The sequence below is a fragment of the Gymnoscopelus braueri genome (genome assembly GCF_963280865.1).
Source record: "Gymnoscopelus braueri genome assembly, chromosome: 16".
NCBI lineage: Eukaryota > Metazoa > Chordata > Actinopteri > Myctophiformes > Myctophidae > Gymnoscopelus > Gymnoscopelus braueri.
Genome location: NC_137616.1, coordinates 17,021,292 through 17,047,292, shown reverse-complemented (window position 1 = coordinate 17,047,292; position 26,001 = coordinate 17,021,292). Strand labels below are relative to the sequence as shown.

Sequence of the window (26,001 nt, the reverse complement as noted above, 5' to 3'; positions counted from 1 at the left end):
ACCACGAAACACAAGATAGTACTGCATTAAAAACCATATTAATCAGGCTTTGGCCATAATGGAGGAACAAATCCATTTAAATAATATAGCAAGTGACCCTTCCTAGATCAACTAAACACTGATGTCAGTTGTACTGTACGAAATGAACAACTTATTTACTGGAATTATATTACAAGGAAATAAATAAAATGAATCCCCCCCCTCCCCTAAGATGTCTCTGTGTCACTTGTTTTCGGTTGGCTGTGGTCATTCCTGGAGGTGGCAGAGGAGAGAACCTCCCAAATGTCCGTTCTGCTCCCTCGCTTGGAGCGCGCAGAGATGCTCCGTCTTCAGAGGAGAGGACTCGTTTGCCTGCCATATGGCTGGAGGACGGGCGGTGGTTAAGTTCAGCAATGCTATAAAGACAGTCTGTGCCATGCCGAACCACAGAGCCCACCTCCTTTTGTAGAAAGGAAACAAGGCTTCTTACTATTGCTTCTTAAAGATGCGTAGTACAGTTGAACCAAAGTACTCTGTATTTCAGTTTTATCTTCTTTTCTTTTGTGGCTCTGCTGCCAATGGCTTTTCTTCTTCTTTTTTATAATACTACAAATAGGAATAGTCCTCTGGGCCACTGGTGTTTGCCTTTACTGCAGTCAGAAGTTAGAAACTGACTGAATCTAAATCTGGGTCATGTGGGGGAGAGAGAGCGACGATAAACAAGCACTGTACAAAAACCCATCTCTCTTGTGTGCAGATGAATTTCCACTGGCCTCTACATGTGTCAGAGAGTGGCTGAGGCATTTTCCACTGGCCTCTGTAGGTGTCAGTGGGTGGTATGTACATACGATAAATCTGGGCCCCTGCGCACAGCAAAGTACAGGAAGGCGTCTTCACTCCACTTTTTCACAGGAAGTGAATGTGTGCGTCCGTGCGTGCGCGTGTGTGTTTAATGTGCAAACATCTATAGCATCCAGGCTGGCAGAAGTACTGTAGTCCATCTGTGTGATGCTGGATGAAAGACCTGCTCTTCTAAAAAATGCTCAAACATCAACTTGTGCTGTGGCCCACTGGACTCAGCACCACAACAGATAAGACTCAAAGATAGTCCCCAATCACCTGTGGAGAGGCTGGCTGGAGAGAAAATACATCTGAGCTGTCCTAAAAACAGGTGGGAGAGGGTGATTTCTGTACTTGTCACTGGAACTGCACCAAGTCATAGACAGCAAAGTCAAATGAAGCGAGAGAGATACAGAGAGAGAGAGAGAGAGTGAGAGATTGAGAGACAGAATATAATCCATTTGTTAGCAATTTAGCAATTGTGTTTTGGCCCAGGAAGGGGAGGAAGAGTTCAATTTGTAAATATTATTTTGCCCCGGCAGGACAGTGGAGGTCAGTCCTTCATTATCTGATAAGCAAAGTCCATTAATTCAGTGTCATCCTGAGTAGCCTCACTGGGGAATAGTGGGATAGAGGGAGCCGGGGTTTGGAAAGGAATAATGATTGCAGAGGTTTGGCTGGCAGAAAAAAACAACAACAACCATTAGGAGATTTGAGCTGTTCTGTCTGGCAGAGACAAATCCTTGCTTTTCACAAACGTAATCTTCTGTAACTCCCCGCTAACGTGCATGTGTGTCTCTGCGGAACAATGTGTTGTGTTCAGGTGTGCACATTTGTGCGTGTCTGTGTGTGTGTCAGTTCATGTCGATGGTATTGAAGACCCACTCGGTGAACTTCTTGAGTTTGGCAGCAGAGACCTGGGACTCCCCCTGGAGTCGCTGGTTGTCCTCCCACAGTCTTTTGATCTGGGACTGAAGACGTGTCTTCTCCTCACGCTCCTGTGGGGGACAGGTGGACACAGCATAGCGTTGGAATGGAGGTTTAGAAATGCATTTGGTACACAGTAAAATCCACAGTAAAATTTAACTCGGAAGCTGTGTTCAGACAGGAGGAACGTATGACCTAAGGAAGGAAGGAAAATTTACGACAGCCTGATGTCCGTATTATTCTTTATTGTTTTATTGTGACTTTTTTCTTGTATGATGTTCTAAACAAATAAAAAGGCCAAGCAAACGTTGCCAGAGTTGGGATATTTCAACTAGAGCGAAGACAAGGAAGAAGCAAATTTTCGCCTCATTTTCTATAGAAAAGCTCTCCATTCCTTTTGCCCGCTCTCATTTTCTCTCTCTCTCCCCCTCTGTCTCTCACAGGCAGGCGGGTGCTGTAAAAAAGGACCCATGCATCTTTGGACTGTGTGCATTTCGTGTTTGTATTTGCCTAGACAGAGAGAGGAAGAGGAGATGAAGAGATAGATGAAAGATTGAGGGCCTCAAACTTTCTATTCTATTGTTTAATTACATTACATTACAAGTTTACTCTTTAACATATAACGTATACTGCACTCACATGAATGCGTGTGTGTGAGAGAGAGAATGACAACATGAAGAGATGCGCATGTTCGTGTGAGCAACATGTTTGTGGGATCAGAAATGCATTGCGACTTGTTGCTTGCGTTGAATGTCTTGTGACTTAATCAGCCGGCATCAGCCGCCATGCAATGGGGTTACGGCACGTTGTGAATCATTGCTCTGAATTGGCTCTCTGGTTTGCATGAAATCATTGAAATTAGTAATACAATTTTATCATTGATAATGGGGCACATTTTAAAGACGACATTTGAATTTCCGTTTATCGACTTTGCTCTGAAACCCCCGTCTTTTCCCAGCTGAGCACAACACTGTCATGCGGCGAAGTACGAACGGAGGCTTCAACAGCGGCGCTATCCTCTCAGGTGACTGCGGAGTCAAAACAACAGTTGCTGTGATTTACAGCAGCAAGCCTGAGTCAGCAGCTGGGAACAATGGGCGCCGGAGCGGAACTGAAGTGCTGGTGGCGCTAGTGTTGCAAACTGCTGACTTACGGTTCCTGTGGAAAACACAAAACAATTTGGGCCGCGGTTTACAGCCTACAACCAACATCCCCTGTTCCTCAGCACACTTAGCCACTGTATGCAAATAACCACCATTTAACAGAGGAGAGGAGAAAGTTGCTTATATTGCAGGAGAGCAGGAGAATGTTTCTGTGCAGAATGTCTGTGCATGTGCTGCTGTATCTGTATGTATGTATGTGTGTGTGTGCATTTCTGTTGTCTCCCACCTTCTTCAAGTCTTCCTGCAGCATCTTGACCATAGCTTCCAGTTTAGTGACCTTCCTCTCCAGGCCTGTGTGACCCTCACTGTGAAAACAAACAAAGACCATTGAGCTGACCAAGATCCACTTATGGATGGAAACGTTGTCTTATTTGATGCTGAAAAATGACACACATCCTGACGGCAGTGCCTGATTGCTGGGAAACTTTGCAAGCACATTCCCACTAAGCCAAGGAGGAACCTCCATCCCAAATGGGGAATGGGGATATGGATGCATACGTTGCCTTATCTGATGCTGAATTAAGAAGTCTGAACCAGTGCCTCTCAACGTTTGGGGTCCAGGGACCCCCAGGGGTCCTTGAGGTGGTTGCAGGGAGTCCCCAGCCAAATGATTGATAGTTGAGGAACCAAATGGACCCTTACAGGTCTGTAACTCTTAGTGTACAAATGGAACTCTTTGCCTTAACTCATTAGTTACATTATAGTGTAACAGGGTTTGATTTGTAAAAAATATATATACTTTACTATATAATTCATCATATGACAAATAGTGTTAACAGCTGATCTACCAGCTCACAACGTGCATATTTAAATACGTTTGAAAAATACTGAACGTTTGCCCAAAATAGGGACACCAGGGTTAATGTGGTTGGTTAACATACATTTCAATTAAATTGTGATATTATCAAACATTAACCCATTAACTGCCAGAGGTATTTTCATATTTTTTTAGCCAGTGCCAGAGTTTTTCATTGAAAAAAAAAAGTACTCTTAATTTTTAAGTTTTAAGTTAACAAGGAAGTGGATAGGAGTCTAGATCTTCGAAAAATCATATCTCCTTGGTCTTTGGGTCAAATTGGGAAAAATATATATTTTTAGTTCACGTAGATCTACGTGATTGGCACGTAGCGGCTTTAAATAGGTTTGCGTAGATCTACGTGATTGGCAGTGAATCAGTTAATATCAAACATATCAGACAGTCTACATTTAATTCAGCCTGACCAGAAGCAGGGATAAAACATATCCCTACCGGCCATAAGAACTCATGACCAAAGGAAGGGATATGATGCATGGTTGGCGTGAAGTTATATTGGCTGCAGTATGTCAGCCATATTTTGGGGACATTACTCATGAATCTGCATATTCACATGCTCTCAAAGTTGCCCAACAATCTGATAAGTCAATGTAATGATCCAAATGTGTTTTACAAGCCTGTAAAAACCCACCTTGCCCAGTGTTTCATTAAAAGTTGTTGCCAAGCGAAAGAATTATAGCCTTCAAGCAAGCCAACATCTTTAATGCCAAATTGTTCTTGGGCCCCTCGCTACATCATTATTATCGCAATGTTCATATTAATAGTGCCCTCTGGGGCATTACTGTGATATTAACCCATTAAGAACGGGAAAGCATCTGTGTCATTTTAGATTTTTGCTATATTTTAACCAATTCAACCCATTATTTCATACTTTGGCTATACTGTATACAAGCTCACAGCATGTCACTTAGTGCGGCGCTGCGAGCTTGTCTGCTATTTTTGAAAATTCATGAAAATGTGTGCAGATCTTTTAACACATTGGGTGCCAAAAACGTATATATACGTTTTTGCAAATACACCCTCTGAGTGCCAAAAACGTATATATACGTTTTTGGACGTTTTTTTCCCCCCGATTGTACGAGACCTCTATGTGTGTAATGAGGGGATCACCGTGAGGACGGTGATCACTGAAAATATTTTGTGACTACTTGAAAAAGGTTCAAAAATGGTAAAAAATCCCGGCACTCAACGTATAATATTTTAATAAACCTCTGGCACCCCAAGTGTTAATATATAAATAATATATATATATATATATAAGCGAACATTTTTAACTCAAATCTTTGCTTCTGTGGGTCCCTGGAGCAAAATATTTTGAGACGGCGGCCAAATACATATCATTTTGGGGGTCCTTGACATGAAAAAGTCTGAGCACCACTGATATAGAAACATGCGTTTTTCAGAAAACTGTTAAGATTTAGAAGACAATTCTAGAATCGGCCTCAGGTCTTAATGGGTTAAATGTGTGTGTGTGTGTGTGTGTGTGTGTGTGTGTGTGTGTGTGTGTGTGTGTGTGTGTGTGTGTGTGTGTGTGTGTGTGTGTGTGTGTGTGTGTGTGTGTGTGTGTGTGTGTGTGTGTTACCTGGATGAGGGCCTGGACAAGGCCACAGACTGCAGATCCATGTGAGGCTGTTGGGGACTGGATGCTCCGCTGCCTCGCTGGTTAGGCTCAAACACAAAGCTTCTCTGGCCTGGAAACAGAGGCAAGGGCCAAAGGTCAAAGGTGAGAAAACATGCAAAGCTAATCACCTGTTTTAAGCCTGATTTATGTCACAACAACAACGCATTGGGAGCTTGTGCTACTAGCATAAGTATGTCTGTTTTGTGTGCTTCTCTCCCGGAACTGTAGGAAAGAGATGTAAAAAGGACCGAGATGAATGAAAACAAACCTTTAAAAACCTTTTACTTGGGTTTGATATTGCACATCCCGATGTTCTTGTCAAGTAGTTGAGCTAGTAACTTGGCTAGTAACTTTACGTGTATTTTTACCTTTTCACTGCGTTACCTTACAGTATATGCAATAATTGTACATATGCATTTCCTTTTAAAATGTTTGCCATGTTGTGTAATGCACTGTTTGTCTTAAGTCATTAGAATGACATTATACAGTACCAGGGTTTAAAAATATATACGTTTACCATAGTTTCCCATAACTTCTTCATACGACAAATAGCAAAAATAGCCAAACTACAAGCTCTTAACGTCTCGCAATGAGACGTGTTGAAAGCTTGTAGATTGCTATTTTCACTATTGGCTATTTTCTTTGAAAGGGTACTTGGTGGGCGTTAATGTCAAACCCTGTTAACCCGGCCAAACCTACATAACCTGGTCTACTTATGGGCGTCTATATCATGTGTGTGTGTGTGTGTGTGTGTGTGTGTGTGTGTGTGTGTGTGTGTGTGTGTGTGTGTGTGTGTGTGTGTGTGTGTGTGTGTGTGTGTCTGTGTGTCTGTGTGTCTGTGTGTGTGTCTGTGTGTCTGTCTGTGTGTGTGTGAGTGTGAGTGTGTGTGAGTGTGTGTGTGTGTGTGTGTGTGGGTGTACATAAGTGCTCGTCTCACTCTCAAAGGTGTTGGCCACATCGACCAGGTGTGTCCAGTCCAGGGGGCTGTCCCTTTCTGATGGTGGGAGGGGCATCAGGTCCTGGGGGAGGGGCCCACGGTTGCGCTCCACCAGGTCAAACAATGATGTGTCGGATGCAGAAAGGTCACCTAGACACAGAGGGAGAAGTTTACTTAGCACCCTCCTCAAATGCCTAACGAGACCCAGTCAACTGCAGTTATGAAAAGTGAATGAATAATGGTACATGTTGTTGTCGGGCTGAAACCTTGTGTCTCCATATTTCAATGTGTATGTTTTTCTTTCCCCCGTAAATTACTACTACCTACTTCGCAACAAGAGTGTTGCGCAAAAGTAGCCAATCAACAAGCTCACACCACATCGCATTGATATTTTACAAACATTTTGAAAATATTAACTTGTATAAATATTAAGAGCTTGTGACTAAATAATAACTACATTGGATCCATCAGAACACAGGTTATTTTATCCATTTCCTGAAAAATAACGTTTTTGGACGTACAAGGTTTCCATCCGACAATGACGACATCCTCGAATAGTTGTTCCTAGCTCAGGGGTTCCCAAACCGTTCCATGCCAAGGACCCAAAATAGCCATAGTCTCTGGCTGAGACCTATTGTGAAATGGCTTTAAAAAAACTAAATAATGAAAAAAAATCTTCTTTCCTCTCTCTATCAATCGGCCCCGAATTGGCCCCCACTGTTCTAGCTCATAACCACCCAGTAAATGAGGCGTTTCCTACTACTTCCAATTACTTTCCATTATTTCCTATTTTACCTACCATAATTACAACCAGGAGGTGGCAGCAGAGATACAGCAACGAGCCATATCTCAGGCAGTCATACAGAGGCCAATGAAACACAGATCTCCCCTCTTTGTCACTCCAATCCATAGCAAATCATCAGATGCATCCCACGCTAGCATCATCACCACAGCTCACTTCACACTAAAGCCCACTCAATTAAATCCATTACACAAAGCCAAGCATCTTTCTCAATTCTAATAATGTTCTACCCTATAGGGAACGGGCTTAGGGTGGAGACTTGCCCAAAATTATGTAGTTCCGGTCGCCATCCTTTTAGCTATGATGACGACAGTTGTAAATGAGGAAGCGCTGTGTCAAAAAATATGATAATATTGCGATTATACAACAGTTCCATCCAAATAAAACATGTATTCATGTTGCGGGACATTTCTCTCTCAAAATAACAACCTTTCTGCGAGTGTTATCTCTATCCTGGGGTCCGTCTGACAGACTCAGCCACCGTGTCTCACCCTGTGTTATTTCCGACATGAGACATCTGATCTCCGTAGCTTTGCTTCCAAGTTGGAAATGTGTACATTTTAACCCCAACGTCTGAACACTTGTTATGACAATGCAGCAGCTACTTACCATTGCTAAATTAGAGCGACAGACAAGTTAGAGATAGAGAGAGAGATAGAAGATAATGTACAAAGTCTGCACACTACCGTCACGACTACTTGCTGCTTAGCTTGCTCGGCAAGAAGCATAGAACGTACAGCTTGACGTTACTACAGGGCAAACTAGTGAGCAAAAAAATTGTACCGAAAGTGGGCGGAGTTAACCCCCGTATCTTAACTCAGATGTCGTGAGCCCGTTCCCTTGATGCTACAGTAAGTGCCAAACAGGGAGGCATTGGGTGACATTTTTATAGTCTTTGGTATGACAAGGCCGGGCATTGAACCCCGACCTTAGAGTCTCAGGGCGGACAGTCTGACCACAAAGGCCACTGAGTTGGTATTTTAAGGGCAGTGGCTGCCTTTAATATGGCACCCGGGGAGCAATTACGGGTTAAGTGTCTTGCTCGGGGACTCTGCGACACACAGACTAGGCGAAATTGGGAGCAAACCAGTGACCTTCTGATTCCCAGACGGGCCTCTCTACCTATGCAGCCACGGCTCCAGACATAATGGAACTTGGGTGCTCTATCATCAGTGAAATCACCAGTGGTGGAAAAAGTACTCACATTTTCAGTTTTTAGTATACTCCATACTAGAATGGAGTATACTCCAATGTAGAAATACTATTTTTCAAGTAAAAGGCCCGTGTTCAAAATGTTACTTGAGCAAAAGTACAAAAGTATTGGCATCAAAATATACTTAAAGTACCAAAAGTAAAAGTACTAAAATGTTTGAAAATAGCAGATCTACAAGCTCACAACGCGTCGCGATGCGACGCGCTGTGAACTTGTAGATCGGCAATTTTCAAATAGCCTATGTATAAAACAGGGCTAAAGTGGTTAATGTATGTTTTATAATTATATCTGCAAAGTAAGTAGTAACTAAGTAAGTTTTCAAATAATTGTAGTGGCGTAAAAGTACAATATTTGACTCTGAGATGTAGTGGAGTAGAAGTAAAAGTACTGACATTTTTAAATACTCCAGCAGAGTAAAAAATACCTCAAAAGTACTTAAGTACAGTACTTGAGTAAATTGAATTAGTTAATTTCCCCCACTGGAAATCACTCACAGTCTCTAGTTACATTTCAGACAGACTGTCAGCAGAAAGTGAATTAATTGAGGCCTGGCCCCCTGGGATCCACCTCTACAATAACCCCGGGACCATTCCTCCATCTCCCCCCCCACCTCACCGTGCAGCTTGACGCCCAGCTTGTAGGAGGGCCTTCGGAGGGGCACGCCGCGAGTGGTGGGCGAGCGCGGCACCGTGGAGCAGCTGAACAGCACGTCGGCCGGGTCGCCCACCGAGTCGGCGAGGGAGGGCAGCCGCTGGCCGCGGTAGATGCTCTCGTCAGACAGCGTGCGGTGGAGGGACCGACGGCTGGGGGGTCTGCTTGACGGTGTAGACTGGAAGGATCGGGGAGGGAACGAGAGGAGCACAGAATCAGCTTTATTGTCACATCACATGTTTACAGGAGTAAAAAAAGCGGGTGAAATTCGTTTTCATGCATAGTTCCCATCGTATCGTTATTTCCATAGAAAAAAGAAAGGGACGATGAAGAAGGGGGGGGGCAAGGGGGAAAGGAGATCAAACAAGAAAACAAAAAAAACAAGTTATCTAAATATTTACACATGGTGAATGACACATGAGAACACAGGAGTACAGACTATAAGGAATGGGGAAGAGAGGGGAGGGGGTATCAGTGTGTTCATGTACATAATACTTCATTTTATCTACAAGCTCACAACACATTGCTGTGTGACTCTTTGTGAGCTTGTAGATCGGCTTACTTAAACAGGTTAATTCTGAGATCATCAATAACGTAACGTATACAGTGACTGGTATAGTACCTTGTCTTTGTGATTGCGCGGAGGAGGTGGACTGTCTGAATGTCTTTTGATGTCTTCCTCCATTGTGGACTTGGCGTGGGGTTGAGGGGAGTGCATGTCCCTCAGAGTGGGCCTGGGCGCCGGGGCCGGAACACCATCGCCTCCACCCTCTCCTGGAGACTTCCTAAGACACACACACACACACAAGCAGGTAGTAAGCTAACTGCAGCCCTGTAATACAGGTCCGAGACCCCTAGGGGTAGACCATTTGCCGAAAATAGCAGATCTATCGGCTATTTTCGGCAAAGAGGTTTGGTGTAGATGGAAAAAGGAGCAGATCAAGTACAGAGCCAAATGTCAAGTTTACTAAGTATTGACGGTTGAAGTGATTAAATGTCTGAAAATACACATTAACATGAATCCATCACATGACATGAGTCAAACAAGTCTATGAAGCCATCTTTGAAATCTATGAAAAAGTTTAATCTGCAACACAATGTTATACAATATGTAGTGGGGGTCCCTGCTTCATCTCTCTCTCTCAGCTAAGGTGTCCTCGGCCTGAAAAACATTGAAGACCCCCCTGCTGTAATAGACGCGGCCTGCCTCACCTCCAACTTGACATTACATCCATGTGAGTGATTTTAAACATGGCTGTTGACAGGAGTAAAAAACAAAAACAAAAAAGATTGTATTTGGAGTAAAATTCACTTCAGCCACCAGAGGGTAGTTATGTACTACTGCACATAGTAATGGGGAGGAGGAGGTGGTTGAGTTAGAGCAGTGGTTCTCAAACTTTTTCACGTCAAGGACCCACAAATTATATATGGCCACGGACCCCCATCTGAAAATATGTTGTGCCAGGGACCCCCAGAGGCAAAGATTTATGTTAAAAATGTTCACTGATGTTCCGTCTGATACTGCTTAAATGGAAAGAAAAACTCCCACCAACTTTCAAATCATGGGTTAATGATGTTATGCATCATTTGACTTTGGAGAAAATTCGCTACTCCACAAGGGGGTGTGCTCTGAAATTTTACACCATCTGGCATTACTGGCAACCTTTTTTAACATATATAGAGAGACTGAATGCTGCTGACATTAATGACCCATAAATTTACCCCACTGAATTTGTTTTTGTATTATATCTTTTGTGTATTTTCTTTTTTTTTCTTTAATAATATATACATTCTACTGTGTATTTTTTTTTTACTTGTTTTCATTTTTCGTTGCAATTGTGTCTTATTTGTTTGTATTGTCCTTTTGTGTTAACCCATTAAGACCTGGAGCTGTGTCATTTTTAGATTTGAGCTAAAAAGCATTATTTTACACTTTGGGCTATTCAAAAATAGCAGATCTACAAGCTCATAGCGCGGCACTCGGTGCCGCGCTATGAGCTTGTAGATCTGCTATTTATGAAAAATCGTGAAAATGTGTGCAAATCTTTGAATACATATATTTTTAAAGCGAACATTTTTAACTCAAATCTTTGCTTCTGGGGGGTCCCTGGAACAAAATATTTTGATGGGGGTCCGCGGCCAAATACATATAATTTTGGGGGTCCTTGACATGAAAAAGATTGAGCACCACTGATATAGAAACATAAGTTTTTCAGAAAACTGTTGGGATTTAGGAGACATGTAGAATCGGCTTCAGGTCTCAATGGGTTAATGGTACAATAAGATACCAGGGTTGTGGCTCTTTCGGAGCGGGAACTTTGGGGGGGTGGGAGGGGTAACATACATTCACTGTTTTTGTATGCCTTTGTTATTGACCTGTATGTGAAAATATAAAATAAAGAAACCTTGGAAGAAAAAAAAATGTTCACTGATGTTCAAATGTTTTGAAAAATAGCAGATCTACAAGCTCATTGGTGCCACGCTATGAGCTTGTAGATCTGCTAATTTTGAATAGTCAACGTATAAAAGGTTAAAGTGGTTAAAATTATTGTGATGCTATGTTAACTACTTTTGCTGGGGACCCCCTGGAACCCCCTCAAGGACCCCTGGGGGTCCCCGGACCCCACTTTGAGAACCAATGAGTTAGAGAAGGAGACTTGTGCTTGTTTTGTTTTTTGTGCTGACGCCTTACTTCCTCGTGTCTCCAAAGTCCACTGAGTTGATGGTGGAGCCGGGCTTCCTCCAGCCAATCAGGTACTTGGACTGAGCTCCCTGGCGCGGGTAGAATGTCTTGGGCCCGGGGGACACCGAGGAGCCGGAGGACCCGGAGCCGGAGGACGGGGATGTGGCTGAGGAGGAGGAAGACTCCTCTCTGGGGGAGCTGTGACCAGAGTGCCTGGAGGTGAAGCAGAGAGAGGAGGTCTAGCTACACTTAGGCCTGATTTTGTACACCATCACACAACGTAAAAAAAAAAAATCACACCCAGTGTGAAGTGGGCGGTGTGGTCACAGTGGTCATCACAGTGATGGAAGTTCACTTAAAGAAAAGTAATATTGTGGACCAACCATTGTAGACCCCTAACTTAAAAAAAACCATAAATGTGTTTTAAGTGCATAGTCCTATTTATAGGGCTATGCACATGTGTCATGTGTTCACTAGCCAATCACAGTCCTGAATAGTCCTGAATTGGCCACCATAGTGTACAATGGTGGCCAATCCCGGTGCAGGGTTAGGGGGGTACAATGGTGGCCAATCACAGCGCAGGGTGGGGGGGTACAATAGGTGGGGGGGGGTACAATGGTGGCCAATCACAGTGCAGCGAATGTCAATGTCCAAACCTCACATATAGGGGCGGTTTCACCGCCCAAAAATCAATTAAATACATTAAAAAATAACTGCCTTTAAAGACCCACTCCTCCAAAAAATCAGCCCTTTTTATATCTGAAGCCTGCCCATGAAAACCCAGCAAATGTCTTACACATACATATATCCAAAGTATTAATAAAAAGTTTTACTTACAAGTAAAATCAGGTTTTCAGACTAGCACTAGTTTTTGTATTTATGCTTTGTTTTCCTTGTGTAATGTAATGAAATGTACTCTATTGTCTGCTTGTTTTTATGTTTTTTTGTGGGGACTGCGGATGTAAATTAGCATCTTTGCCTAATAAAATATTCAATCAATTCAATCAATCAAAAGTGCCGTCAAAATAAACAAATAAAGAAACACACTGAAAAGTTAAAACAGGATTGACGCAGGGCAAGCAATTCAAACAAGTGAGACGTCACATACTGTCGGTACCTAACGCCAATCAGAGTCTCATTTCAGCATTAGTCAATGAGGAATTATGCAGGGATGTTGGGTGAAGAAAAACAAGCAATGCCTCCCTCGTAACCCGACACCACCATGGGTCCTGCGATGAGGAATTGATTCGCTTATTTTTTCAGACAGTGACTATATACTTTGTTCTCAACCTCAGTGGTCATGTGAGGTTCCAAAAGGTACTGTAGGTCTGCAACACATTTTCGGTCCTAGCTAACCTATTGTTCATGAATGCAGTAAATATACTGTAAAGCTCCTTTAGGGACATTTTTGGGGGGAGAAAAGTACTTGACATGACAGAGATTATGTTTCTGAGGGTTTAAACCACACCGTGGGACTTATGAACAGGGACAACAAAATAATAAAAGCTGTGATCACGGCTGAATTAGGTTTGCGATTCTTTTTGCCAAGCCCTACACGGTTTAGTTTAGGCTAAGCTAAGGGATACACTGTCTCCTGCAGAGAAGTGACTGGACTCGACATGGGCTTGTAATCGCTCCTGAGAGCACTGATGTGTTTTGGTAGAGATTTGATGTTCATTGTGGTGACACAGATGTTTTGTCTCGTGGTATGTCTTGGTATGTCTAGTATCTATGACATAATGACTCCACATTTTGGCAGGGTTTCAGACCGATCGGACCCCCAATTGACTACCATCATTAAATGTAAGTTACATATTTCAATAAAATATTAAACGTGAAAAGATATTTGCGGCGCTACTACGTTGGCCTACTAGCTGTGTGCATATGAACTTTTGCACCGATATGTCCAGCAAGTTGCAAGATCAGCTTACAGACCGACCGTCTTGTAGACGGCTAGTCTCCTGCAGAGCCACGCCATAAAAATGTGCTTTTCTGCTGAGCTCAGTTCCAAAAAGGTACTGTTACTGTAGGCATACTTAAGGGGTCTTACTAAAATTCATCTTTACCACCATTGCAAAATGTCAGAGTGGAGGTTTTGTTAAAAGCACTGAAGGAGGGAGTTCAGATAGCTTAACAAATATCCTGGCAGATGTTTTTTTTTGCTAGCCAGGTGGTCAAGAAATCTCTATAAAGACTGACACAGGAAAAGAAGCATTCCAGGGATGGGACAAAAGAGGCTTCATTCCAGAGATGATTGCAGAAGGATTGAGCATATTAGCTAAACAAGCACAGTCATTTGTCTGCCAAATACACTGTCTCTTTGTCTCTCTGTTGTCCCATGAGTATTAACTGACCTTGGACAGAATGAAGTCCAGGTCATGAAAGCAAAGTCCTGGGAGCGTACTGTAAGGTCTGTGTGAGGGGGTGGGGTAAGACCCACCAAAGAAAAGGAGGGGTGTTTGGGATTTGGGATTTTCCTTTGACCCCAGACGTTAGTTCAACTATGACATGTTGGCCACGTGTTCCACATTTCCTGTGGAGAATGAGGAAAGTGTAATGTGGAAAGATAAGGTGTGTGTGTGTATGTGTGTGTGTGGGGGGGGCTAACGATGACTTCCCTCGGTGGCTGCTTTCCAGGAGAGGCTTGTTGACAGGGAGGTAGGAGATTGTATGCTGCTCTTGGCCCCGTGACTAATGGGTTGAGTCATGACAGTTGAAAAACACGTTGAAAAAGTCAGACAGAGACAAGGCTGACCCAAGGATGAAGTAAATGAGGTCAAATGTGGAGCTTTGGGGTATTTCTCAATACTACCGTATTGTTATACAGTGTCTCTCTCACACACACACACACACACACACACACACACACACACACACACACACACACACACACATACCTTGAGTGTGAGCCGGTGTCAGTCAGGCTGAAGGTGCTGCTGTCTCTAACCAGGATATGAGTGGGCGGGCTGCGGCCCACCACCTCCATGCTCCTCTCCCCCGGGGGTCCGGGAGACTCGGCGGCTGCGGGGGACCTCTCCAGCATCCGCCGGCCCCCCTCGGTGGGGCTGTGCCAGGGGGACGGCGCTCGCTCCCTGCCCTCCCTGCCCTCCTTGCCCTCCCGCCCGCCTCCTCCTCCTCCTCCTCCTCCAGGGGCCAGCAGGGAGGTGGAGCTGCCATGGTGGGAATGTGAGTGGCCGTGGTGCGGGGCTCCGTAGGATGTCGCGTCGATGCCGCTGTCGGCCGACGTCCCCGCCAGGTAGCCCCCTCCTCCGAGGCCGTTGGGCTCCATGTCCCCAGGGTCACCTCCTCCGGAGGAAGAGGAAGGGCCGGCGCCGAGCTCGTACCACTTGTCGCTGTCACTGTGGCCACCGCTGGACGCCGTGCTGGACAGTGTGTTGCTGCTGGAGTGACCCGAGTAGGGACCATCTGACTGCTATACCACAGAGAGAGGTGAAGGAGTCAACCACTTAAAGCCTCTAGTCCAGTAGTTCTCAAACTTTTTCATGTCAAGGACCCCTGAATTGATATATATTTGGCCGCGGACCCCCATTTGAAAATGTTTTGTACCTCCAGAAGCAAAGATATGAGTCAAAAATAAAAAAAAACATATATTCAAAGATTTAAAAAAATGCTACGATTTAAAAAAAATAGCAGATCTTCAAGCTCACAGCGCTTGTAGATCTGCTATTTTTGAATAGCCAAAGTATAAAATATGGTTCAAGTGGTTAACATTCTTGTGACGATTTAGACGCCACATTAACACATTTAGCTGGGGACAACGCATCGCATCGCGACGCGTTGTGAGCTTGTAGCTTTTCATATAGCCTATGTATAAAATAGGGCTAAAGTGGTTAATGTATGTTTTATAATATCATAATTTATATCTGAAAAGTAACTAGTAACTAAAGTTTTCAAATAATTGTAGTGGAATAAAAGTACAATATTTTAGATGTAGTGGAGTAGAGGTAAAAGCATTGGAAATTGGAAATACTCAAGTAAAGAACAAATACCTCAACATTTTACTTAAGTACACTACTTAAGTAAATGTACTTAGTTACTTTCCACCACTGAAGATGATGTGTGAAGACTGACCTGGCTGCCCTTCTTGGGGGAAATGTGTATGACCTGCTCCTGTCTCTGGATGCGGGGGGGAGCTCCAGAGTAACCCTGACCAGACTTGGAGATGGGTACATCTGAAATAAACAGATACGTTTAGAACGGATTTGGCCCCTTAAGTCAATTTCTCAGTCATTTACTCTATAGACATTTCAGAAAATCCATATATAAATAGAAGCCTGGAATCAAGCCAACCAGCAGCCTGATGAAACATGAGCACAAAACATTTGATTCAGTTCATAAAAACAAATGGAAAAAACTTGTACATTTAAGAATAAAGTAACTGCACATCCCATAAACCATTGCGCATTTGTTTCTCGTGATAGAGCTCCACACTGTTGAGACCTACAAGCGCTTTTTTTTGTGTTTTATCCTTTTAATAGATATGTACAAATATCATGTTAATTTATGCATTTTTGTCAATAAATATGCAAAAAGTTGGTGACAGAACTGCTGTTGAAAGTTTATAAGATAGACAGACAGACTTAGGAGGCAGACATGGCTTTCATCGTGTGGATGCTCTGCCATCAGATCGCTTCACTTCAACGCACATCAAAGGCAGACCCCTGCTGCTCTAGCCAAGCTGTCAAGACAAAACTCTACGCAACACAAATGAAAACTCTTGTGTAACTGTCTAGGCATTATGCAACAGAACAGAACGGCCAGTTAATTGCAATGGCTTCCTGGGAGAGGTACGTGTGTGTCGGAGAAGATACACAGAGAGATAAAACGTCACGGACAAGTACCATAATGGCAGCAGGTACAGCAATGCTATCACAGCTGTAGTGGAGTGATTCCTGGTATAATTCAGTGAACGTGGTGGAGTGGTGGAAACTTTGGTATTTTCATGACTGGAGAAGAGAGGAGTCCCCGCGGTGCAGTGGTGAGGTGGGATGGATTGGGCTGTATAATTGCAGGTGGATGAAATCATGACAGCCCTTCACACAGGCCGCCAAGAGCAGATGATGCAATGTTTGCTTGGAGGAAATATCACATGCAGTTAATACGTCTGACACTGGTTCTATGAGAAGCATTTCTCAATGTAAGAAACTGTTCAATCATTTCCCACAACAAGACATACAGAACCTGCCGGTACTGTATGTGTAACAATCTATATACAGTAGTTGACCAGTCAGAGAGCCTTTTATGAAGGACAAAACTAGGGAACTCGGGAGTCGGTACATCTGGAAGGCTATAAAGCTATAAATCTGTCGTTTCCAGAGGGAAGTGTGTCTCGCTTGCACATGCTCGCGAACACACACACACGCACGCACACGCACGCGAGTATCTGCGAGGCGCCGACTACTCTCTTTCACACGTGTTAGGTCTGTCTGTTCCATTTACTTCCTGATAGTCTGGCTGTCCCATCCTGGTATGTTGCAGAATCAGAGGCTTACTTTAGGCATGCATATGCATGCGCGTTAGATGCTTATGGATGCATTTGAAAAGGATTTGATTGGCGTATCCCTGATGACGCTAAAGCAGTACCTGCAGCCACACCTGCGTTCACAGAGAGGGCGGTCTTAAGGCCAGTTTTGGGGGTAAAAATCCATATTAATGCTTTAGATAAAAGCAGAGTGCCAAAAACCACCAAAACATATTAAAAACAAAACAAAACATGATTTTGGGTGGAGTGGCACTTTCACCGTTGCTAGAATGCATAGAAAATGTTATAATTAATTTTTTCCCCCAGCTTGAAGGATGCATATCAATGTGATATATTTGGATGTGCCTCCAACCACAGTGACATAAATAGCCATAGATGAGGGTTAGGGTGCCTCACTATACAATGGTTGACCTGTTCAAAGCAGCCAGTCGCTGGACCACACAAACTGCGGTCTTTGATGACACCAAATTTGTTTTCATTTTAACTGATTTTAACTTTTGATCTTTATGATCAATTGCTCTGTGTAACCTCGACATCAATGTAAATGAGGGTCACCCTCAAGGATTTCTTAGAGAATCATAAATAACGGCTGAATTATTGATTTGTGTGTTAGTGTGTGTCCACAGAGCTTTGTACCAGAGCTGAGGGACGGCTACGCGTCTGTTGGTGACACATTAAAACTAGTCGCTTTTGATTGCCACCACCAACATACACATTTACTTCCACCTCATTTAAATGTACTAACATTTCGTGCCAAAAACAATAGAACAAGAAGTACAAGGTCCTGTGGTAGACAGACACACACACATCCTTCTGCTGGGTTGGCATGAGTTGCGCGTGTGTGTGTGTGTGTGTGTGTGTGTGTGTGTGTGTGTGTGTGTGTGTGTGTGTGTGTGTGTGTGTGTGTGTGTGTGTGTGTGTGTGTGTGTGTGTGTGTGTGTGCGCGAGGGAGAATAACAGAGCGCTGCCCTCTCCGTGACTTATTTTAATTCTGGACGGAGGTTGGCCACATCATCATGGCTTCAGACCGAGGGGTCAAGGGGTAAAAAGAAATAAAAAAATGCGACGGTTAAAGAGAGACAAAGATGGAGAGAGAGAGACCACAGAGACTGCAGGCTCAGCCTGGCCTGCCCTGAACCCGTCTGGCCCAAACCGATTCCCGCGCGGAGAGAGAAGAGAAGAGAAGTCACGAGCGACCTCGCACGGCCACGAAATGAGTGGCTACGGCCTCTCCCTTTCATTACGGCGGTCAGCGAACAGGTTGAGGACATGAGCTGAAAAAACAGACTGAGCAACAACAAATGACAAGGGACGTTCTGCTGGGAATGAGAGAGAGAGAGAGAGAGAGAGAGAGAGAGAGAGAGAGAGAGGGAGGGATGGAGGGAGGGAGGGAGTTGAGGGACAAGCTTCAGAGGAGCGTGAGTTTCTCGTGGCTTTCGGAGCCCAGTTGAAAAGATCAGCCCTGCGCTCTGGTGCAACGAGCACAGCATTCATTGCTACACAAGATGAGAGAGACGTTTCTGTGGAAAAACAATCTCCCCCTGTGCAGGAGAGGAGAGGAGAGGAGAGAGGAAGTGCTCAAAAAGACCAGCTTCACACAACTCGCTCGCAAAAACAATTCCTTCTTACACTGAGACCTCTCTCTCCGTTTTCTCTCGGTTATGCAAACATGCGCACACAATCTCAATGCAAGTACTGTATGTGGTCACGCTTGAAACAATCACAGAATCACATTCAGTTTCTGTTCCGTTTCTTTTTTTTGCACACACAACCACACACGCAAACTGAACTACACATTTAGATATTAACACTCACCCACACACAAATGCATGAACAGGCTTTATGACTTTTTAAAAAATCCTCTGCCTGCCTATCTCTCTCTCTGTCTGTCTGTCTGTCTGCCTCCCTGCTTGGCACTCTGTGCAGCGTGTGTGGGAGTGAATAGTCTATAGGCGCTCAACCTTTCTAATGCCAGTACAATATTGTGAGTGCAACAGAACGTTTGTTTGAGTTTGTCTGTCAGTTGAACAAATGTGATAGCAGATTACTGTAACAATGACAACGTGACATTAACGAGTACAAATCCAAATGACTACTGTTGTTGCATGCTTTCTCTTACCAGGAGCTCAGTGGCCTTGCGGTTAAGAGTGTCCGCCCTGAGATTGGGGTTCGATCCCCAGCTGGGTCATACCAAAGACTCTAAACATGGGACCCAATGACTCCCTGCTTGGCACTCGGCATCAAGGGTTGGATTGGGACGTGCTAGTGTCATGTCCAGGGAGAGTGCTTTGTACATCAAGCTGCCTCACAGGCTCCTGCCCTGTGGGCCTCATGGCTCGGCAAGGCTTATTTGCTATGAGTCGTATTGTTACCTGTTGACGCACGCTCCCCTCCTCCCCCTTCTTCTGTCCTCGACCAGTTGGGAGTGGACTTGCTGCTCTGACCGCCTTCTCCTACCGCCTGTCTTTCAGAAGACAAGGGAGAGTGTCGACTGCTTGCAAATCTGTACATGAGCAAGCACACACACACGCGCGCGCGCACGCGCACACACACACACACACACACACACACACACACACACACACACACACACACACACACACACACACACGTGTTCTATCATTTGCCGCTGATTAGAAATATGCAAATGTATGATATGACAGAGTGACAGCATGTGAAACTAAATACATTTGCACCTGCGTGGTGGGTGGAAGAAACATGCATTTGCATGCACAAATGCATGCAAATGCAACAGAATGCATGCATTTGCATGCACACACACACGCCCCAATTCAGACAAAAACAGACAGAAGCGTCAAATCACACACTATATACTGTTCCCTCACCCATCGGCATAGCACACATATACACACAGTGTACAGTACATGTGTGTGTGTGTGTGCACAGCACCCAGCCTTACTGTTCAGGCATGGACTTCTGGGTCCTCCAGTGGGCGGAGCCTGCAGAGGTGTCACTGGAGCAGGACAGGTTGCTGGGAGAGCTGCGGTGTTGAGAGCGGCCCAGAGCCAGAGACGAGGCCAGACTGTAGCTCTCACTGCCTGGAGACATCCTGGTATCCATGCACACGCACGCACACACACACACACACACACACACACACGATAGGAACTGGTAAGCAATCACAGAGTGTATGAAAAGGCCAGATTAACAAGTTACAACCGATGTGTTGCTGCACGATAAATGAAAGACAAGTTGAATGTTACTGCTTTGGAGAAAGGTTCAGCAGATTGCTACTCTGGGCCTCCGATTGAACACAGGCACTGAATACTTAATGTAGCCTTTTTGTTCAGACTTTTCAGAGCACTAGAAATAAACAGAGTGCAGAGCGCCGACGCACACACGGTTTAACTGTGACATTAGAGACGTTCTCTTTTCAGACTGTTCCTAGAAAATCATTCAATGTTTTTTTATGTTCTTCATTTTGCAAACACCATGTGGCCTTGATAATGATCACAGAAAATCTTTCAATTTTAAAATGTTAAAACTGGAATGAAATGGAAAATACCAAAGAGGTCCCTGTTATTATGGGACAAACATTTGGCAAAAAATAGCAGATCTGCACATTGCGTTGCGAGCTTGTAGATATTTTCAGCAAAGAGTGTAGGTTTAGACTTTAGAGGGAAAAAGGAGGGGGTCAAGAAGTAATTAACCCTTTGCTAAGGATCAGGGTCAAATACAGTACGTTAGGACAGGGGTCTTCAATGTTTTTCAGGCCAAGGACCCCTTAGCTGAGAGAGAGAGATGAAGCAGGGGGACCCCCACTACATATTAGATTCATGTTAAATGTGTGTTTTCAGACATGACATGCCCGTCATCAAATCATTGGCTTAAGAATGCGACAAAAACTAATCTCCATGAATTCAAAGGCTCCATGGGGTGAGTAATCGAAAAGTCACTTTGGGGGTGAACTATCCCTTTAAACCCTCAATACTTTGTTAACTTGACCTTTGGCTCAGTACTTGTTCTGCTCTTTTATCCCTGAGAACACCGAACCTCTTTGCAGAAAATAGCCGTTCTACAAGCTCAGCTTGTAGAACGGTTATTTTCGGCTAATGTCCCCCCCCCAGATCAGGGATGCAAGGGTTAAAGTGGTTAATCTAAAAATAAATAAATACATTCCTTTGGCGGCCCCCCTGCAGTATCTCTAAGGCCCCCTAGGGTCCCGGACCCCCTACTCCTGCATTAGGAGGTACAGTAAAATGATTAGAGGCCTTCACCACTTGCTAGCTAAGGGGTAAAAACCTCAGTCCTTATTGGTACCCTGCAGTAAAAACAGAGGCCCTTACCTCTTGGTGTCCAGGGGCCGTCCGTCGCTGCTAACACTGCGGGGGATAGCGGCTCCCCTCTCCAGCCTCTCGGCCGACAGGGTCTTGCCCCCCGAGCTGCCCAGGCTGACGGCCCGGTTAGGGGTGTGGGGCTGGGGCGAGGTGTTCTGTGACTGCTGAGGACTGCTGGAGGTCCTATTCCACTTGTTGTTGTTGCTGCGGAATGGGAACTTGTACTCGAAGGAGCCGCCGTCGCTGGTGCTGCCCTTGTACTCCGCAACGGGCATACGGTACAGCTCTGAACATCCCCTGCAGAAGAGGGAGGGTTTTTTATTTGTATTATTATTCATATTCTCTTTTTTTTGCCGTGATATAAAAAGCTGCTGAATGCTGATAAACATTTTTTCCCAATATACTTTTCTCAAACACACACCCTGTAACTCAAAGGGTCTGTAACTCAAAGAGTGTACAAAAAAATGAGGTGCAAATGAAGAATATTTATTGGATTTTACCACTTTATATAATGTCTATTTTTGTCCTTGAAGTCAGACTAACAATAAAAGTATGACATTTCTTCTGAGTTCTTCTGTCAACAGTATAATGATGTTAAGCATACCAGCTACGAATGAATCATTACTCTGTGTGACAATGACCCTTTCACTGGGTTTTGTGGTGGAAAGCTCTGAAATAACATGAATTCTCAGATGAAAGCAAAACAAACAAGTAGTTTGAGCCACTTCAGCACCCTCTGGTGGACAAATGACTGACTTTCAGACAAACAAAGCCGCTCGGCTAATTAAATTGTTGGCATTTGTAAATAAAGTGGCCCCATTCGTTCTCTGTGACGTGTGATGTGTGATGACTTCTGACATTTACTCCATGATGTATAATATAGTAACGATTCACTCAACTCACCATACGATTCAAATCACGATATTAGGTTCACAATAAGATTTTTCACGATTTTTTTAAAACACATTTCTTCTCCAGATAAATTACGAAAAATATTTGTTTTAATTATTTCTCTTCCAGTATGTTCTTCTCTTTTATTTTATTTTCTTCAATACTGTGTTTTCTCTTATCAATACAGTAGCAATTTTATCAATTCTCTTACAAAGATCCTGTATTTTCTTCTGCACATGTCTTTTCACATGTCAGTGACATCACTGACGAATCCTTGGTATATTTATAGCCAGCTTCGAACATAATGGCGTACTACGTCCATGCTCCTTCCGTGTTGCATAACAGTACGTCCATGCTCCTTCCGTGTTGCATAACAGTGACATCACTGTTGAATCCTTGGTATCTTTATCCTAGCTTTTCAACGTGTGTTGATTAGCGCCGTCACTACAAGCTGTATTTAGATTTTTTTCACACTCGCGGTAATGAACAGGGTCCCCACACATTTTTAGCAATGAATTTCCAAAACTACTTATGTTACATATTTCGTGTAATGTTATACATGTTTATGAAAATGTTTTGTATTAACAAAATCAATAGCCAAAAACAATGCATAGCCAAATATTTTTCCAGGACCCTTGATAAATTCCAGGACCTTTGATCAATTCCCAAACTTTTCCAGTACTGGATTTTTTTTTTTTCAATTTCAAAATATTTCCAGGAATTTCATGACCGTGGGGACCCTGAATGAAACACTAAACGGGATTATTATTTCATGTCAACATTCAAGTACAACTATCAGAAGATGTAATTCAGGTAAAGTAATACGTCACTCTGCAAGTTTAACTAAAGTTTTCCACCATCTGGCTATTTTTTGCATCACGATACATTTTTTATTAAATCGATTTAAATCGTCACCAGTTTGAATCCATTTAAAATCAATTTACGATAAATCGTTACATGCCTAATGGTGTACAGTTTATAGGGAAAATGATCTTAACAGCCCTTACTTTAATTATGAGAATTGTGTCAGGTGTCTGTTCATACTTAGCTGGCGGGTGAGTCCTTCAATCAGGCCCTATACAGGGCCAGCTCAGATGCCAGTTATTTTCCCCACAAACTGCAGCCACATTGTTTCCATGGTGTTATTGCACACATACAGAGAATGTTAATTAACATAATCAGGGCAGAGGCTCTAGAGGCATAATTGTAAACAAAGATAATGACTGCATTAACACCAACATGTTTACATGTGGTAACCCACATTTCAATCAAAAGCACTCTCAAAGTCTCATTAGCGTTGGCGTTGCTGGTGTGCATGTTAAGTGCGGCAGTGCGTATAAAAAAATATAAATTTTAATAAAATATCTTTCAATTTAACCGTTTTAACTAGATCTAAAAGAGGTGCATTTGTATTTTATTATTATTCATATTCTCTCGATTTGGCGTGATATAAAAGGCTGCTGATGATTTTTTTTTCCCAAATATACCATTTATTTATTTACCCAGGGTAGGTAGGTATGCTTTTCAGCAAAGCCCCGCACAATCACACAGACCACACACACTAAAACATGGGGAGCTGACCAGTACAATCAGTCTTACACTGCTGGCCACTGAGCAGCAGTTGGGGGTTCAGTAATTTGCTCAAGGGCACTTCAGGGGAGTTGAGGGATGGCCATTCACTTCTAGCCTGGGACCAGACGAATCTGCCAGTGCAAAAATCTGCGATTTGGGTCCATCCATTTCCTGCTCCCGAAGTCTGGGGTGACCAATCAGGGCCCAGTATTCAAATATGGGAGACTGCAAGTGGTAGTCTGTCTAACCAATTGCGTGCAGAGCCATTCTTTTGATCCCGCCCCTTGGGAAAAAAACGTCCTCATAGAAGCACCAGACTCATATCCACGCAGTGATATAGTCTGGCCACGAGAGGCTTATTCACTTCCCCACCCAGAGTATTCCTGCTGGTCCAGAGCATTGAACCAAGAACCATTCGCTTACAAACGTGCTCCTCTAACCTTTAGGCCCCCAGTACTTTTCGTCAACAAAAAAAAAAAACATTTCTCAAACGCACGGCCCCCAGTCCACCCACCTGCGCGGCGTGGCGTCGTCGTGCGGGGGGACGATGACCACGCGCACCGTCATGGAGGTTCTCAGCAGGTCAATCATCTGCTCGTGGGTGAGCGTGGCCACGGCCACCTTGCAGATCTCCACCAATCGGCTGCCCTGCCGCAGGCCCGCCTGCCACGCGTAGCCGTACGGCTCCACCTACAGGTGGTTGAATGAATTACCAGAATGTTTTTTGCGGCTGACGGAAAAAAGGTCTAAAAAGCATCTCAACCTTTTTCATTTCAAGGACCCCCAGTTTGATACCATTTTTTTATGTCTCTGGGACCACAATCTACCCTGTAAAATGCTCAGTCTTAATTTAACTCTGAGAGTGTACAAATGATTGATTGATTTGATTGATTTGATTTATTTGCACAACTGGAATGTTATTCATATACACAGCATACAACTTGACAGAATATAGTTGTGCGGGTGAGGTAAGAAACTCTAGCAGGGCCGTTTACATTACATTATATTGCACTTACAACTTGAATTTTATTAACATAAAACATTTACACAACTTAATTAAAAACAAAGTAAATTAGACAGAAAAAGAACACCAAAAAAAAAGACATACACTATGTCTATGGAACATTTGATTCCATTTGTACACTCTGTAAGGGTCCATTTGGACAATCGGTGGTCCATGAACCACACGTTCAAAACTAGTGGTCTAAAGTACATACTTCCCCCAAAAATATTTAAACCAGTGTTGCCATGTCTGCTTATTATAAGTGACTTTGGGCTTCTTTTTCTGTAAAGCTGCTTGTAAATATTGGTAGTTGTGTGTTGCGATTTCTTTTGGGCTGGTTTCTGAAGTGTAGTTGCTTATTTGGGCTTGCTTCCAATTTCTTAAAATGTATTATTTAAAACAGTGGTTCTCAAATATTCATTCATGTCATGGACCCCCAAATGTATTTGTCCCTAACCCCCATGTGAAAATACCAGGGAGCCCCATACCAGATTTGAGTTGTTAGAATGTTAAAAAAATCTTCCAAATATTCCAGATTATTTCACGATTTTTTTTAAATAGCAGATGTACAAGCTCACAACACGTCGCATCGCGTTGTGAGCTTGTAGATCGGCTATTTTCTAATAGCCCGATGTATACAGTATATAGGTTTAAAGTGAAAACTAAATCTGGCAACACTGATTTAAACACTTTGAATAAGTTAGGTGGGGGTAGGAGGAAGCCGGAGATCCAAATAGACATCATGGTTAAAGAATGCAGCTTCAGTGCTCCATCACAGCTCATTTGACTATTATCAAACTACTAATCAAGCTGTCCGGTTATTCACCTCGGCCACAATGCCCTCATAGTTGACGTGGAAGCCCAGCTGACCAAGACCGTTCCTGCGAAGAGTGATGTCTGATGTCTCACAGCCTTTAGTCAGCAACTAGAAGGAAGAGGGGAGGGAGAGAGGGAGGGAGGGCAGGGAGAGAGACAAGAGAGAGAGGTGAACTCACAGGGAATAATAGTCATGTCATAATTTTTCTGTGTATTGTTGTTTCTTTCTCCAATGTGATGGTCCCTTAACCAGATACTGTAGCAAGCCAAGGCCCAACGGAACACGTT

General features: G+C 43.6%; 1 protein-coding gene across 3 annotated transcripts in view; it reads right to left on the bottom strand.

The window, feature by feature from the left end:
- Positions 1–253: 253 nt before the first annotated feature.
- sipa1l1 (signal-induced proliferation-associated 1 like 1) overlaps positions 254–26,001 on the bottom strand; it is a 139,333-nt gene continuing 113,585 nt past the window's right edge. For 2 of the 3 annotated variants that reach the window (XM_080453627.1, XM_080453626.1), the window contains 14 exons: positions 25,724–25,822; positions 24,409–24,584; positions 21,441–21,728; positions 20,054–20,203; positions 19,506–19,636; positions 15,723–15,823; positions 14,528–15,063; positions 11,640–11,843; positions 9,570–9,732; positions 8,912–9,125; positions 6,282–6,431; positions 5,306–5,414; positions 3,136–3,214; positions 254–1,817 (listed from right to left, as the gene is read on the bottom strand). In XM_080453627.1, the coding sequence (XP_080309753.1) occupies positions 1,674–1,817; positions 3,136–3,214; positions 5,306–5,414; positions 6,282–6,431; positions 8,912–9,125; positions 9,570–9,732; positions 11,640–11,843; positions 14,528–15,063; positions 15,723–15,823; positions 19,506–19,636; positions 20,054–20,203; positions 21,441–21,728; positions 24,409–24,584; positions 25,724–25,822 (2,544 nt within the window). In that variant the 3' untranslated portion in view covers positions 254–1,673. The remainder of the gene's footprint in view (positions 1,818–3,135; positions 3,215–5,305; positions 5,415–6,281; positions 6,432–8,911; positions 9,126–9,569; positions 9,733–11,639; positions 11,844–14,527; positions 15,064–15,722; positions 15,824–19,505; positions 19,637–20,053; positions 20,204–21,440; positions 21,729–24,408; positions 24,585–25,723; positions 25,823–26,001) is intronic. The other variant, XM_080453628.1, reaches the window with a different exon arrangement.